At 33.8% G+C, this 15983-nt stretch overlaps 1 protein-coding gene across 1 annotated transcript in view; it reads left to right on the forward strand.

The window, feature by feature from the left end:
- The window catches only part of LOC110110867 (WD40 repeat-containing protein HOS15), a 39214-nt gene extending 24387 nt beyond the window's left edge, over positions 1–14827 (forward strand). Inside the window, exons 6-14 of the mRNA XM_020842510.2 lie at positions 1218–1362; positions 1561–1624; positions 2029–2187; positions 2288–2409; positions 8495–8569; positions 13490–13543; positions 13626–13699; positions 14162–14236; positions 14439–14827. Of these exons, the coding sequence (XP_020698169.1) occupies positions 1218–1362; positions 1561–1624; positions 2029–2187; positions 2288–2409; positions 8495–8569; positions 13490–13543; positions 13626–13699; positions 14162–14236; positions 14439–14658 (988 nt within the window). The 3' untranslated portion in view covers positions 14659–14827. The remainder of the gene's footprint in view (positions 1–1217; positions 1363–1560; positions 1625–2028; positions 2188–2287; positions 2410–8494; positions 8570–13489; positions 13544–13625; positions 13700–14161; positions 14237–14438) is intronic.
- Positions 14828–15983: the final 1156 nt, after the last annotated feature.

Genomic DNA, 15983 nt, shown 5'->3' on the forward strand with positions numbered 1-15983 from the left:
AAATAAAGGTGATGCACAAGATTGTACAAATTATATAGAGGAATTAAATTAATGTGTCATACTTTAAAACTATGAGAGAGAGTTATGGAGCATAGGTTACGTCGTGATACTAATGTTTCTCAAAATCAATTTGGATTCATCCCGATTAGGTCTACTATGGAATCTATACTTTTATTGAGAGGTTTGCTGGAGAAGTATTAAAGAGAATAGGGAGGATTTACATATGGAGGTCAACCTTAGAGTCTAGAGGTTTTTTTTTGAGTAGATCTAAAACCGAATACATGGAGTGTAATTTTAGTAGTAATAGATCTAGTGGGCGGATTGTGACTTTGGGTTATCAAGTAATTAATAAGAGTACATGTTTTAGATATCTTAGGTCTATTGTTTAGAGTGATGGTGAAATAGATGGGATATTACTAGTAGAATTAATGTTGGATGGATGAAGTGAAGGAATGCTTTGGGTTTGTTGTGTGATAGAAAAGTACCACTCAAACTAAAGGGAAAGTTTTATAAGATGGTGGTGAGTAGCTTTACTCTTAAAGATAGGATACGAAACGAGCATATACATGAAAAGGTTGGAGTAGCTCCAATGATTAGAGGGAGTCGCCTTAGATGGCTTGGTCACATAAAACGGCAGTCTTCCGATAACATGGTCAGGAAAGTAGATGTATTAGATTTGACTTTTGTTAAGAAATGTAGAGGTGGACCTAAAAAATTTGGTTAGAAAATATTAGAAATAACCTTTCTTTTTTAGATTTAAATGAGAATTTGACTCTCAATAGGACAAAATAGAGAAAAAAGATTTTTGTAGCCAACCCCACGTAGTGGCATAAAGGCTTGATATTATTGTTGTTGTTGTATTGTTTAATACCTATAAAAGTGCTCTAAAATAAAAAATAAATTGATCACAATATGACTTGGGCGGTTCATTGTAACCGCAACTAGTTCATCTAATCAACTGGTTATTTTGCTTGATTCAAGCTAGTACAAAAATGGTTTTGAATGTGGACAGAACTGGTCATGAGATTGATTCATGGTTGAATTGATTGAACCATCTTGTCTGGTTTTTAAAACTTTGCTTTCCACTCAATTTTGCATGCTTACATAAAATGGGTGTTTCCGTTTCTGAATTATATGATTTTATTTGTGGTTGTGCCTTTGAGGGCTCATGGTTATTATTCATTTTTTAGAATTATATTTAAATGTTCAATCAACAGGTCTGGGGACTCAACAGCACGCATTTGGACCATTCCTGATGGTCCATGTGGCTCTAATATGCTACCTCCTCAAGTGCATGTCTTGAAACATTTCAAGGGTAGAACAAATGAGAAAAGCAAAGACGTAACCACGCTAGATTGGAATGTAAGCGTTGCTTGTTTGTTGAGCATATATTTTAACGACGTACCTTTGACTTCCCCCACCCACGTCTGATCTCTCTCTCTCTCGATCTCTCTAAAAGCTTCTTATCACATTAGTCATAAAGATACTGTTGCAGCATCTGGAGGTTTATGTTTATTCTGTTAACTGAATGCTAATCTAGCATTATGCCATGTTTTGTAGGGTGAAGGAACATTGCTTGCAACCGGATCTTATGATGGACAAGCAAGAATTTGGAGTAAGGATGGTAAGATATGCAAGAATGAGATTTTTATCCATGAAATGCATCATTGGAATAGTTTTTTTTTTGTTATATTTTTGAGAAAGTTTGTTTATTTCGTGCTACTGTTGCTATTTTTGGTGATGTTCTTGCATTATTTGTAACTGGAGTGCTAGAAATCTCTTCATTGGTTGTAATTCTTTGTTTAATGAATCATAGTCATAAACCTTTTTTTCAGATATCCTTGTGCTTTCAGTGCATGATGATGCTTGTTACCATTTTCTTTTCATTTGAAATGTAATGGTGGCACAAATGTTGTTTTCTTAGTTTTATTATGTTACGTGGTTTTGTTTTAGTCTTTATACGTGGTTTTGTTTTAACATTTGATTATCTTTTTATTAAAATATCTTTTGTGAATAACTTGATCATAGGGGAGCTAAAGAATACTTTAGCAAAGCATAAAGGTCCAATATTTTCGTTGAAATGGAATAAGAAAGGTGATTTTCTTCTCAGCGGAAGTGTTGATAAAACAGCTATTGTGTGGGATACAAGGACATGGGAGTGCAGGCAACAGTTTGAATTTCATTCAGGTGCCTAAATATTACTACAGTTGAAAATGTTTATGAAGTTTATTTTTCAGAAAATAAAAAGCGTTGTGCTTATCGTTTCCAAATTCATATTTCTTTCCAGCTCCTGCTCTTGATGTTGATTGGAGAAATAATGTTTCTTTTGCAACATGTTCCACCGATAACATGATTTATGTCTGCAAGATTGGGGAGGGACGCCCAGTAAAAGCATTTGCAGGGCACCAGGTTAGTTGATGCATGTGCATTGTTCTTATTACATCTTTCCCCTTTCACCCTCCAATCAGAAAAAAAATGTTATATCATGATTCAAATAACGAACAACAAATATACCATAACATTTATTAGTTCCAGTTTTTTTTAACAGGGTGTATTTTTTTAGAATGGCGGTTTATGATTTTCAAGGCATTTTTATGAGAAAAAGCTTTTTCATATATTGATTTCTATACTTCTTAGTCTGCATTTTTCATTTGTGCTGTACGCCTGTACCAGGGGTAATTTAAGATATTATGGTTCACCTTATTAGCTTCCTAAAGGACCTTATTTCCTTAGAAAGCTGCTTTGATATAGTTTTGTGGTTTTACTTGTCAAAGATACACCTCTCTCTCTTCTGGCATAGACTTAAATTGGGAAGACTTTCCACGTGGGCATGCTTGTTTTAGAATATGATAATGTTAGACCGGTCCACTGGACCGGTCCAGCCGGTCCAGGCGGGACCGGTTCACGCCCGAATATCGCGAAACAGGCGATTTGTTCGCCTGGGCGGAGGCCGCGCACACCGCACGCCTTGCGGGAGCCGAATAGGAAGCTTTTTTGGGGAAATTAAGAGGGGAATTTGAATGTAGGGACTGTTTAGGGATTTCCTTTTGATTTGTATGCATTAAATAGTAGATTTTCCTAGGATTTGAGCATCTTGAATTTGGCTGAAATTTGAGATCTCTTAGATTTAGGTTTCTTTGGGCTCTAGCGGCGTCTAGAGATTTGGGAGAGATCGATCCTCCTCTCGAATTGAGGATCAATTGTATCTTGCTCTTTTATTCATCGTCTAAGTGGAATACAAGTCTTTTCTTGAGTTTTCTCTCGTATTTTCCCGAACAAGTGCTGTTTTTCTGCTGTAAACAGCAGAAATCTGCTGTTTTCCTGCTGTGGACAGCCATTTGGCTGCTGTTGGTTCGCAGATTTTGGATAGGTTGCTTGTGAATACAAGCACTTCCTATCAGATAACTTTTCATATTTATTGTGGGTAACAATTTTTAGATATGTGGGACAACTTAAGATAATATTTACATTTTTATAGTGGGATTCTTGTGGTTTACTTTGGGCATTTATTGGACTTGTAAGGTAAATGAAGTTGGTATTCTTCCGTTCATCTGGATTTTAGAGCACTTTCTTGGTTGTTTTTCCTATCTTGCCTTGTGGTAACTAAATGCACCATTCTCTTAGTTCATTGCTGCCTTTCAACCGTGGGCAGCATATGCTGATTGATATATCTGTTTTGATTTTTGTCATATTTTCTTTTCTTACCCTTGATGCATAGGGAAAGCCACATCACCGCCAACGGCATTCCACTGTCTTCCCTCTATTGTAGCTGCTTTGATGGAAACTGAAAATATCAGTTTTCATTGATGCCACTATCTTTTTGAGCTTTGCAACATGTCTCCTATGCCCGACATTGCAGACATGAAACAGTTTTTTTTTTTTCTGAGGAAAGAAATTGCCACCTTCTTTAAGCTTGTTAGGTTTGATTCTTCCTTTCTTTTCGCACTCTTTTACCACTCCAATTCTCATCCTTCTCTCTTCATTTGAATAACTACAGTGATGAGATCATCGACTAGATCATAAATGCAAAAAGAGGGTCGTGTGTAGGGGCGGAACCCCATGTAACCCTTGCCCCCCCTCAAAAAAAAAAAAAAAAACTTATAGGAGAGTAAAAAATTCTTTTTGCCCCTCAATCAATTTTGCCCCCCCTAAAAAGCCTTTTTGTCCCTACTTTCCGTTGTTGCATCCCTCTTTACATTTGAGCCATCGGATGTTAACAGCTTGATTCATCTCTGCATGGTTTAAAATTGCGCAATATGAGGCTCGCCTTGAGGCCCGCCTTTGCGCAATTCCAGTAAAAAACGCCTCAATTCTTACGCCTCGAGGTTTTTTTATGAGGCTTGTGCCTCAACTTGGTTGAGGCCTGCCTTGCCTCACTAGCATGAGGCTTACGCCTCACGCTATATATATTAAAACTTACATAAATCTTGAAGTAAATGCCCGACATTGGACTCTATAGGAGAGGAGGAAGGGGAGACAGCAGTTCACCATAATAATGATTCAAATGAAGAACCCTTAGTGGTGACAGTGCTGATGACTTATGAGTTCTTATGTGATATGTCATTGCTATTTATTTTTGGAAATCGGAATTATATGTTAATGAAAAGAATATTGGTATTTCGGAAAGATAGAATTTTGAGTTGAACTATATTTCATGTTGTCTTATTATTGAGATATTTTTATTTCACTTCATATCTTATGTTTTATATTATTCACTCATTAGTATATAACAAATTTATCATTTTATGTTACACAATCTTTTGATTTTGAGGCTTACGCCTCAAAATGCCTTGAGGCTTACGCCTCGCCTCACGAATGAAAAACCGCCTCAATACCCGAATACGCAATTTTAAACATTGCATCTCTGCAATCTATTGTATTTTCTGATTTATCTTCTCCCAATGTATGTATTCTCTGTTTTTGAATTGAAAATGGGTAGTAATGAAGACTCATTTTCTATGCACAACTTTAGTTCAGAAGTACTTTTTGAAAGATGAAAACAAAAATTTTCTTAATTATACATATAAATTTTTAATATTTAATTATTTATATATTGAATTTGCCCCCCCCCCCCTCTCAAAATTAGGGCTGGTTCCGCCCTTGGTCATGTGTGATAGCAGGGCTTTGATAGGAATGCTAAGAAAGACTGAAGAGGAGAGAGGGAGAGATTGTTATACATAGGTGGTAAATGATGGAAAAATTTTGCCAACAAGAGAGTGACAAGGTGAGAGGATTTGAATGTATAATATGAAAATGGATAGGGTGGGGATAGCTATGGCAGTAGGAAGAATCTTGGTTTGTGTGGGATAATGACAAAATCAGAGCTGACCTGCTAGTTTTTGACTTTTTGGTCCATAAATTATAACTCAATGTTCATTTGGTTGAACCTTCTAAATGAAAATTCCCATCAAGCCTGGTTAAAAAATAAAAACCGGTTACATTGACGTGGATTAGCTAAACCCATCGGAAGTTTTGAGGGCAAAACTTAATTTGGGTTCGATTAGTTCAAGTTAGAATTGTTGCTTCATGGCACCATTTATTGGATTCCAAACTAAATTAGAATCAAGCCAATTTTTTTGTTTTATTTTGGTTCATTTCTTCTCCAATTTGCACGTATGGTTTAACTTTTGTCTGATTTGTATCTTTCAAAAAAGAATTCTTCAACTTTTGTTTATAGCCTCAACAAAGTTAATTAATCTTAACAATTTAAAATACTAATATAACAACAAAATAACTAAAACTTAATTATTTTGGAGTAAGTTTCGAGTAATTATGAGCTTTATTTTTTTTAATGATCGTAGATGCAAGTTTATTATTTAAGAAATATGATAGGAAATACTTGAGTTCGCAAGTAACCCTAAGGTAATACTTGAGTTCGCAAGCAAACCTAACCCAAATCGGCACACAAATAGCGCAAAAACAGCGGAAATAGGGAAGAACTTGTAGGAAAACACTAGCGACGATTGTATTCCACTAGTAAGCAATCAAAACCAAAGCCCGATACAATGTTCTTCAATTCGAGAGGAAGAACAACTCTCCTACAATCTCCGGCAACGCCGAGAGCCCAAGCAAGAAAACCTAGAACCCAAAGTAATTTCAAAATGCAAGATGAAAAACCCCTCTCCTCATAACTCCCTATTTAATACACTCTAATTCAAATTAAAAGCAAAAGGACTTCTCTACCCTTCATTCTCCCTCCAAAAACAATTAATTTCAAATTGAAATCAATTGGACCCCACCCCGGTTCCCCCTCTCCCTTCCGCCTTCTTCCGTCGGGCATAAGCCCGGACCGGCTGGGCCGGTCCAGGATGAGCCGGTCCAGGCTGGACCGGCATAACAAAATACAATTTAAAAATAGGAAATTCTTTAAAAAATTTTAAAAGGTTTTTAAAAAAATGAGGCCATCTTTCTGAAAGTTTCATGCACTTTAATCAATTTTGAGAAAGCTCCATTTATATTCTATTTTAAGGTAAAAGTTGTGAAAAAAGTCATATGAAGGGCTACTGAAGATTAAAAAAAAATCAAAATCATTTCTTATTTGAAATTTGGCCCGATTTGATTTAATTAGCTTGAGTCAACTTGATGAAATATACAACAGATATAAAATAATATAATGTATGCAAAAATTTATTTTTTAATATGAATAATTATATAAAATATAAAAAATAAATTTCTTGTAAATTGAAAATTTTTATCAATTAAGGAGAGAGTTTAATCAGTAAAATAATACTTAATATTTAGATATTATTAGAGTATATATTTGATACATTTAATTCGCCATTTTAATGTTTAAACTTTTGGAAATAGCTTAAAATATTTATTTATAGATATAGATTTAGATTTTATATATGTGATTTATATATTTTTCTAGATTGGAAATGTTATTTTTTTAACATAGAATTAAAAAGGTTAAAAATATTAAGCGAGTTCATGTATTAATATGTTCTTTTGTAATAGAACTCTTAATAAAACAAAAAATATATATTTTTAAGCTTCATTTTTTTATTAATTAAGGAGAGAATTTAGCCATTATAATAGTAAATAATAGGTAGATATGATTAGAGTATATATTAGAAACATTTAACTTGTCTTTTTTTTTTTCTTGTTTTAAAAGTAGCTTAACAACACTGCCGTTGCCAGGTCCCAAGTCCTGGATGAGAAAAGTGGAGGGTTGCGTTAGGTAGTCGACAGCCAGCGTAAAACTTGTCGAACAATAATGACATGAATCCCTTAAGAAATTGTGTTAATGCTAGTTGTTGTAAAAGTAGCTTAATATATTGATTGCAATCTAGATTTATAACTTTTCTTTATAGAAAATGTTGTTTTTCTTACCATATAGCAGAAAAAATGAAAGAAAAAATAAGAGAACTAAAATTTCAAACCAAAGCTCTCTTTTTGTTTAATAGTTTTGGATAAAAGTTTCTCTCTCATTGTGGGTTGGAATGTTGGATGTAAGCATATGGATGCGTAGATTTGGGGCCTTGTTCCTTTCTATGGTTATTATTTTGTATCTTCTTAAAACTATTGTTTCCAATAGCGTCTTATGTGAAAATTTGTTTAATCTTCACCCTTGATAATAGGCCTCCGTTGTTTTAGTTCTTTGGCCTGCTTTTGTGGTAACATATTTTTTGGATGAAAAAAGTAGGATGTTTTTCGAACATTTTCTTTATAAAATGAGTTTTTTCAACTGCAGTATAAAACCTCTGGCTATAAAATAGATTTATTAAAGCTCTGTTTGAAAAAAAACAAAAAAGCGTAAGCTCAGCCAAACAAGCCCTTAATGAGTATGATTGCAAAGGAATTTATTACGACTTTTGTTGGTAAATCATGCCTACCTCCAATCATCAATACGGTCATATCTCATCTGGGTTTATGATGTCTCCTTGTCGTCGACTTTTTATCCACAAACCCATCACCAAGAGGAATAATGGCTTGGAGTTTCTACCTTAGACCTACAGGTGATGAGACGTAATTGCATATTTAAATTAAATCATAAATTTTTTTTGAATGTTTACATCAACTCTATATATTCAAATATAATCTTCAAATTTGTCTACACGATCTATTTATTTGATTTATGCATGAATTATATTAAAATATCAGTCTTATTTTTTTTTTCTTTTGAAATTTTTTTCAAGCTTTTCTAAAATTAAGGGCTTAGCTGAATGTAGTTTAAAACTTTGATGTGGTTTAGTAACTCACACACCTATAGATGCCTTGGGGTGGGAAGAGAGAGAGGATGAAAGAGGGAGTCTGAGGGAGGGAGGGATTTTGTGTGTGTGTGTGTGTGAGAGAGAGAGAGAGAGAGCCTATCAGTCCCTTTCTCACCATCAGTCTGTTCATTCTCAACAAAAATGCAATAAAGGCAGCAATAAGAGGGTCGGTCAATCACCTTGAAATAAAAAAAATAATGTGATAACCGTTAGCGTCAAGCAGTCCAACATTCATCTCATCTAACATTGTGATAGCCGTTGAATTTTACTTGTCATTTCAGGGTGAAGTCAATGCTATCAAATGGGATCCAAGTGGCTCTTTGTTAGCTTCTTGCTCTGATGATGGAACGGCAAAGGTATTATTTCAAACTGTAAAGTGTAGCTCTTTAGCACACATTGTCACTAAGAATTGGACTCAGTTTACTGTCGTGTGCTTCATGCAGGTTTTTTTCCTCTATGATTTACACAATTTTTGCTTATAATATTTGAACTTGTTAACGTTGTCCCTTCCACTAATTTTTAATTTATACCTTGTGATATACTTTTTTAATATATAAGTGACATTATCTTGTTAGAAGATTTGACCATGCCTTCAACAAAAAATTATTTGACATAAAGCTTTTCTTCTTCCAACATGCTTATGAGAGATTGTTGGGCGGAGCACCTACTAAAAATATGGTTTTGGAGATTAGACTTTATATGATTTGGGTGTGCATAATAGATCTTAGTAAATGTATCAATAAATTTGGGGTGCAAATGAGCTAAACTTGTGTGTTTTCATCCGGCTTGTTTGAATTTTCATTTGTTCAAACTTGACTCGTGTTCAAATTATACTTGAACATCATTTTCGTATTTGGCTTGTTCGAATTGGAGTCGAATATGATCGAATCATTCTCTACTTATTTTCCAACTAATTAATACATTTAGAAAAATATAAATTAATAATATATATTGAGTTAATAACGAGTTGAACATGATTGAACAATATTCTATTTGTGTTTGGCTTGTTAAGAAAGCAAGATTAAAATAACTGTTCAACCTCAGCTTGCATACTTAGCAAGAAAATCACACACGAGCTTCTTAGCACACTGAACACAAGTTTTTCATGAATCACAAGTTTTTTTTTTTTTAATATCCTTAAATAAGACCGACAAATGAAATTAATATGAAAGAATTAGGAAGGAAAGGAGTAGACCAAAGATGTTGGATTGCCCCAGCACTTACCAGGCTAGGGCTTTTCATTGGCTAAAGCTTGTTAAGTGAGGAATCTAACTGAGATCAACAAAGTTAAGCAGCTTGATTGATTAAAAGATAAACTTTACTTTAATTAGTTAAGTTATTTCGGAATACTTTGAAGTTTAAAACTTGGTTGGATTCTTGTAGCTAAATTGCATGAATCTCACTATGAAATTGGATGAACTAGGTTGTGCCACTTTTGACTCTCAACCAATCTTGAGCTTGCCTGTGTTCGATGTTTGACGATACTTGTACATTGGTGATCAATAACATTCTTATCAGTGATTATTTGATTGATGATTGGTGCTTGGCGGCTAGCAAGGATCAACAAAGGGTAGCAATCAATATTAGATAGGAAGTGACAATCGACACTCAACATAAAGTAGTTGAGCGACTAACGACCATTAATTGAGTTAAATAAGATAAGTTGGTTAAGCCTCTTTTAAAAGGTTAAGCCTTAAGCAAAAGGATGATATTTTGCAACTAAAGTGAGGGGATCTAAATATTTTTTGATATGCTTAGGAGGTTTATGCTCTCTTAAGATTAAACCAAGCCGGAGTGAGATGGTAGAAGTCTTCTTTCGTGCATGTGGCTCGTGTATGTGAAGGATAGAGGGGGTTAGCAACTTTCTTGGTTATATCTTGAGTCATAGATTGGGTTGATTTCTATTAGAATATTTAATTGGGGACATCAGGATTCTTACATCTCGTAGAGTTTAGCAAGAGTACAAATCTCTTATAACGATGTTTCATGATTTCATATTCAATCTATAGTAATCAGTACCAATGTTTTTAAAAACTTTAGTAGTATGGCTAGGGTTCTATAAAACATGGGCAAAACGTCATGTTTATGTTAGAAAATATTTGAAGATCTCAAGTAAACCCTAACAATATTGATGAAACAATGAGGAAACTCCACAAATTTGATAAAAAACCAGAGAAAAACGGTAGTTTTATTATGACAATCAAACTATCAGAAGAAGAAAAACAATATACAATAGATCCTCAATTCGAGAGGTGGATCAATCTCTCCCAACCGCTAGACGAAGCTAGGGCCCAAGACGCCAAGAACCAAAGACATCAAATCAGCCACAATAATCATGCATGCCCCTAACCCTAATCCTCTCTTCCTATTTAAAGTAAACAATTAAACAACAAATACCCAAACATCCCTCCCCTAATTCCCTCCTATTTCCTTAATTATTTTCCTCCCAAATTAGCCCTCAAATCATCCCCTAAAACTATCCTCTTCAATTAGGAAACATTTCCTAATTAATCAGCCCCTAAATCAGCCCCTAAATATATCCTCTTAAATTAGGAAACAACGGAGGTGACAATCCTTGAGGTGGCTGAAAAATCTGACTGAATTGTTGAATCAAGGGTTGCACTGAAAGAGGAACGTCCCCTCCCTCCTCCAATCTGATCCCCTCAAACCTGTGTAGTTCCACAAGACAACCTTCCCCCACCTCCTGTATGCTCCTCATCATGGTTTTAAGCGATACCATTGATTTCGATAGCCCTGCATCTCCCCTTGTCACTACTCTTCTCCCTTTCACAACCAGCTTCATCATCAATGCCCCCCAGTTGACCTTGGTGTCTCCAAGGTTTGCAACCACTTCATCCCCAGGATGACATCAGTGCTCCCTAACTCCAATGAAAGAAAATCTTCCCTCATCTGAACCCCTTGTATGGTCAAAACTATTCCTCTACAGATCCCCTGACATATCTCCAACTTCCTTATACCCATCATCACCCCATAATATCATGTATCTACCAATTTCACTCCCAATTGGTTCACGATCTGGTTGAAGATGAAATTACAAGTTCGCAATTACAAAGAAGTGGTCTAAATTATTTTATTCATTTGATTAAATTACAAGTTCGCAACTTCTTCACATCCTCTTAATTTTTTTGATTGACTAATGACTCCATTACAATCTCTTTGTTTTCAGAACTACTTGGGCATATATCTAATTAGGGAATTAGAGGCTATGATTAAAATTTAATGTTCTTACTCTTGTATAGAACTGCACTAGTTATGCGGATTGCCATGTCAACCATAAAAGAATTGAAATGCATAAATTTGGCATATTCATATATATGAAAGAATTGAACACTTCAGGGGATTTTCTATTTTTTCATGCTGTCTCAAATTATATTCCACTGAAAACTGACTATAGTTATTCTATAGTTTCCTAATAACTATAAAAATTACAATATATAAAAAGGGCTCAAGCATAAAGGAAATTGAGTTACAGCTTGTCGAAACGTCAATAAACAAACCTTTTGATCTAGGAACTCCCAAGTGTTTTGAAACTTTTACAAACTTGTGTAACCAAGCAATTGACCTTTTTAAGAACATATTAGAAGATTACTTGTACAGTTTATAACAAATCATCTCGATGATTATATTCTTATGCTTAGCTTTTCTACATTTACATATCGTAATAGATATGCATGACTATAACCAAATAACATGTGTATGTAAAAATTATATTTTGAGACAAGCATCTAAACATCACAAATAAACTTTCATAGATCTTATCATAACTGTGTCAAGAAGACGACGACAACAACAAGCCTTGGTCAGTTACATGAATTATTTTTCTACATTTTGTCTTATTAAGAGTCAAATTCTCATTTAAATCTAATAAAAAAATCGTTTTTAATACTTTGATACTTTATAACCAAGTTTTTTTAGGTCTACCTCTACCTTTTTTAATATAGGTTAGATCTAATACATCTATTCTTCTAAGAAGGTCATCGTAAGACAGGCGTTTTATATGACTAAACCATCTTTATTGACTCTCTAATCTTATCTGCTGCTTGAGATACTCCAACCTTTTCACATAAATACTCGTTTCGCATTTTGTCTCGCATTCTGTCTTTAAGTGTAAAGTCACTCATTCACCTAAACATTCTCTTCTCTACAACATAACCTAATTTTATGCTTTCTTTTAATGACCAACATTCTGCACCACAAGGAATTACCCACAATCTCAAGAAAACTTCAAAATTAGGTTTTCTTTTAGAGGTGAGCTAGTTAGCCAGAAAACTTAGAACTATTGCTTGAAAAAATATGCAAACCTTAAGAAAATCTTGAGCAGCAGCCCAGCAGCGCAAAACCACAGAGGCGAGAGTTGTGAGAGAGGCAGAGCGAAAGAAAATATTTCTAAGTTTCAATGAATGATAGGGTTAAGATCTTGTTTGGTTCTTCAACACCTTTTATATCGGGGATAAAGGCCTAGAATTAAATATCAGGATTGCATTTTTATCCAGTAGCTATGATCGAAATATAATAAATACAAAATTTTATATTTTTTTTATTCATATTATTTTTGTTCAAGCAATTAAGGAGCAAAACATGATCGAATAAGGTTTTGTCTGTTTGGCTCATTAACAAAATAAGGTCAAAATATATGTTCAATGAGCTAATGTAACATGAGTTGTTTGTAAATAACGAGCCTTTTCTCATTTAAAGCAAAACACTCAACAAGAATGAATAGAGAATGAGGGTTTATAAAAACGATTTGAAATAGTTGAATCTGGCTGATGCTTATTTTGTAATTGCTTTCTTCTTCACTGAAGTTTACTGTAGAACTTCATGGTGGGGGCCAATTAAAATCTAATCTGTTTACTTTAATATATTCCTCCTTTAATCTGTTGTATATGAGACTGTAAATGTTCATGCCACTGTTATGCCTTTTGAAAAGTGCCTCTCCTTGATCTATATTTTCTTAGACATTTGATGCTGAACTTAGTTTATCAGATAATTGTAATAATAATAATTATTATTATTATTTTGTTCCTTCATCTCTTAGATTTTCTTTATTTTAATTATTGTGTTTCATTCACCTAATTACTGTGCTGATATAATTTATGCCAGAATTTCACTTCTTTTTCCTTTCAATATGTAATGGCTACACTGCTGCTCCAACTATTCTGTTGAAAAATTTTCTGTTGCAGACTGTCAAATCGTTCTTGTAATAATTCTGTGATAATTTTTTTTTTCTTGAACAATGACACATAAATTTTTTTCAGATATGGAGCCTGAAGCATGATAAATGTCTGCATGACTTCAGGGATCACCTTAAGGTTTTAGTTCTCCTTTTCAAGCTCTACTTTCTCCTGTTTACGAAGTTGATTTCTATAACAAGTACTGAATTGTTTCCATCAGGAAATATATACAATTAGATGGAGCCCCACAAGCTCGGGCACAAATAACCCTAATCAGCAGCTAATATTGGCAAGGCAAGTATACACAGCGTAGTGAATAATGCATGGAATCGTAATCTATTTGCTATTTATTTTTATGAATTCCAAAAGATCTAGCGAGTGTTGGCATGGGCGGATCCCCCATGTACTCAGGGTGGGCATAAATATTTAAAGGGAATATTTTGAAATATTTTGGGTATTTTAGGTATTTCTCCCTCATCAAAAATTTTTTTTATCCTAATTTTATCAATCCTAAGCGTCTTTTACCCATCCTGAAAAAAGAAGCTGAATCCGCCCCTGTTGGCGTCTTGTTTTGGCAAGCAAAATTTTACTCAGGTCTTGTTTTGAATTATTGTCTATGGATTACAGCATTACTCAGCACTAGTTCTAATTCCTTTCTTATTTCCAATGTTAACTTGGCCTTTATCTTCCATCTGGTAAAACTTTTCCATGGGCTTCCTATGTTCCTCATTGAGTTGTCATTTTATGCTCATGTAGTGCTTCCTTCGATTCGACTATTAAGCTATGGGAGGTGGAGCATGGTAGTCTCTTGTACAGCCTGAATGGTCATAGGTATTTACTATTTACTTTATGGCCCGTATTCTTGAATAATTTTCTCATACTTTATTATACTTTGATTAAGGTTTCATTTGGGACGGCTTTCTTGCTGCTTCTTAAAGCAATAAAAAGTTACTTTAAGAAGCAGAAAGAAAGCCGTCACAAATGAAGCCGAAGCCTGAGACTTGATTCCAACTTTCACAAAATGCATAAGCAGGCAACCTGTATACTCTGTTGCCTTTAGTCCAAACGGTCAGTTCCTGGCTAGCGGTTCGCTTGATCAATGCCTTCACTTATGGTCTGTGAAGGAAGGGAAGCTAATCAAGACATATAGTGGTGGTGGTGGTATTTTTGAAGTCTGCTGGAACAAAGAAGGTAACAAAATAGCTGCTTGTTTCTCTAACAGCACAGTTTGCGTTATTGATTTCAGAATGTAGGCTTGGCTCTGAATCCATTCGTTAAGCTTTCTTAGGCTAACTATAACTTCGTAGTAGTTTAGCTTCTCCAATGCATCTATAGCTGTATTGAATGTATTTATACTTCCTTACTTGTTCCTGAAGACAGTTAGAGTTAAGAGTAATTTTATGGTGGCCACATTTGGAGAAATTATTATGTGTGGAGATCGGACAGAAAGAACCGTTCAGATTTGTTGTGTTTTAGCTGTCCTTTTGCTATGCTCTTTTGCTGGGTATTTGCAAAAACGCAGTAAAATGTCAGCTAAAGCGCAACAAATTTCCTACTAATTGAATATTTGCTGACATTTTATTGTGCTTTTGTAAATTCTCAGTAAAATGACAGTAATAGTGCAATTATGAATGCATATTTAATGTCATTTTGTTGAGTATTTTTAAAAGCACAGTAAAATGACAGCAAATCCGGACGATTCTCGTTGCGCTTTAAATGGTTTATCCTTCTATGAAATGATAACATAGCCTTCACTAATTCTTTAAATACTCTCACTGTTTCTTCATTGTTCTTTACTTCTTTCTACTGCCTCTTCTCTACCCTAAATCCAATCTTCGATTCTCTTTCTTATATCATTGAGGCTTCCATGCTTTATATGAAAGTTCCAATTTCTCCTTTTGTTTTTCCCCTTTAATGTTTGATGGAATTCAAACGCTTGACAGCTTCTGTTCCGTTGTTTAGGCTCTATTTGGTTTTGAACAAATTCAGGGAATGTGATGTGTTTTATTTCATAGTTATTTTTGAGGTTAGAGTATCTTTAAAGGATAGATTTTTTTTAATTATTAAATTTATTTTTAAATGAGATAACATATAAATTAATTGATTAATAATATATTATATTCCTTTCAAAATAATTAAAGTTATCAAATTTGAGTCAAATGATTTGTACGCAGCTAAAAATAATGAACTTGTCTTGAAATATGTTATTGAAATCTACTATATGAAAATTGCTCTCATGTCTCAATCTTCATAATATTTAATCATCGAACAAATTATAATTATAAAAATATATTTGAATGATTCCACAACATATAATTATGAAAAAAATCTACAATAAGAAAAAAAATCTAATATGCTCTAAATAATATGAACACAATTGAATCTAAATCATTTAAAATATATATATATATATAATATCCTTAGAACAATGCTAATAAACAATGCAATACCAAAGGAAAAGAAATAAAACTTTTGGAACATAATATCCTTATTAAAATAATAAAAAATTACTTATGATATTTTAAAATTATTAACTTTATTTTAAAGTAATTATAATATAAAAAATAATTAATTAATC

The sequence above is a fragment of the Dendrobium catenatum genome, unplaced genomic scaffold, assembly GCF_001605985.2.
Source record: "Dendrobium catenatum unplaced genomic scaffold, ASM160598v2 fragScaff_scaffold_743, whole genome shotgun sequence".
NCBI lineage: Eukaryota > Viridiplantae > Streptophyta > Magnoliopsida > Asparagales > Orchidaceae > Dendrobium > Dendrobium catenatum.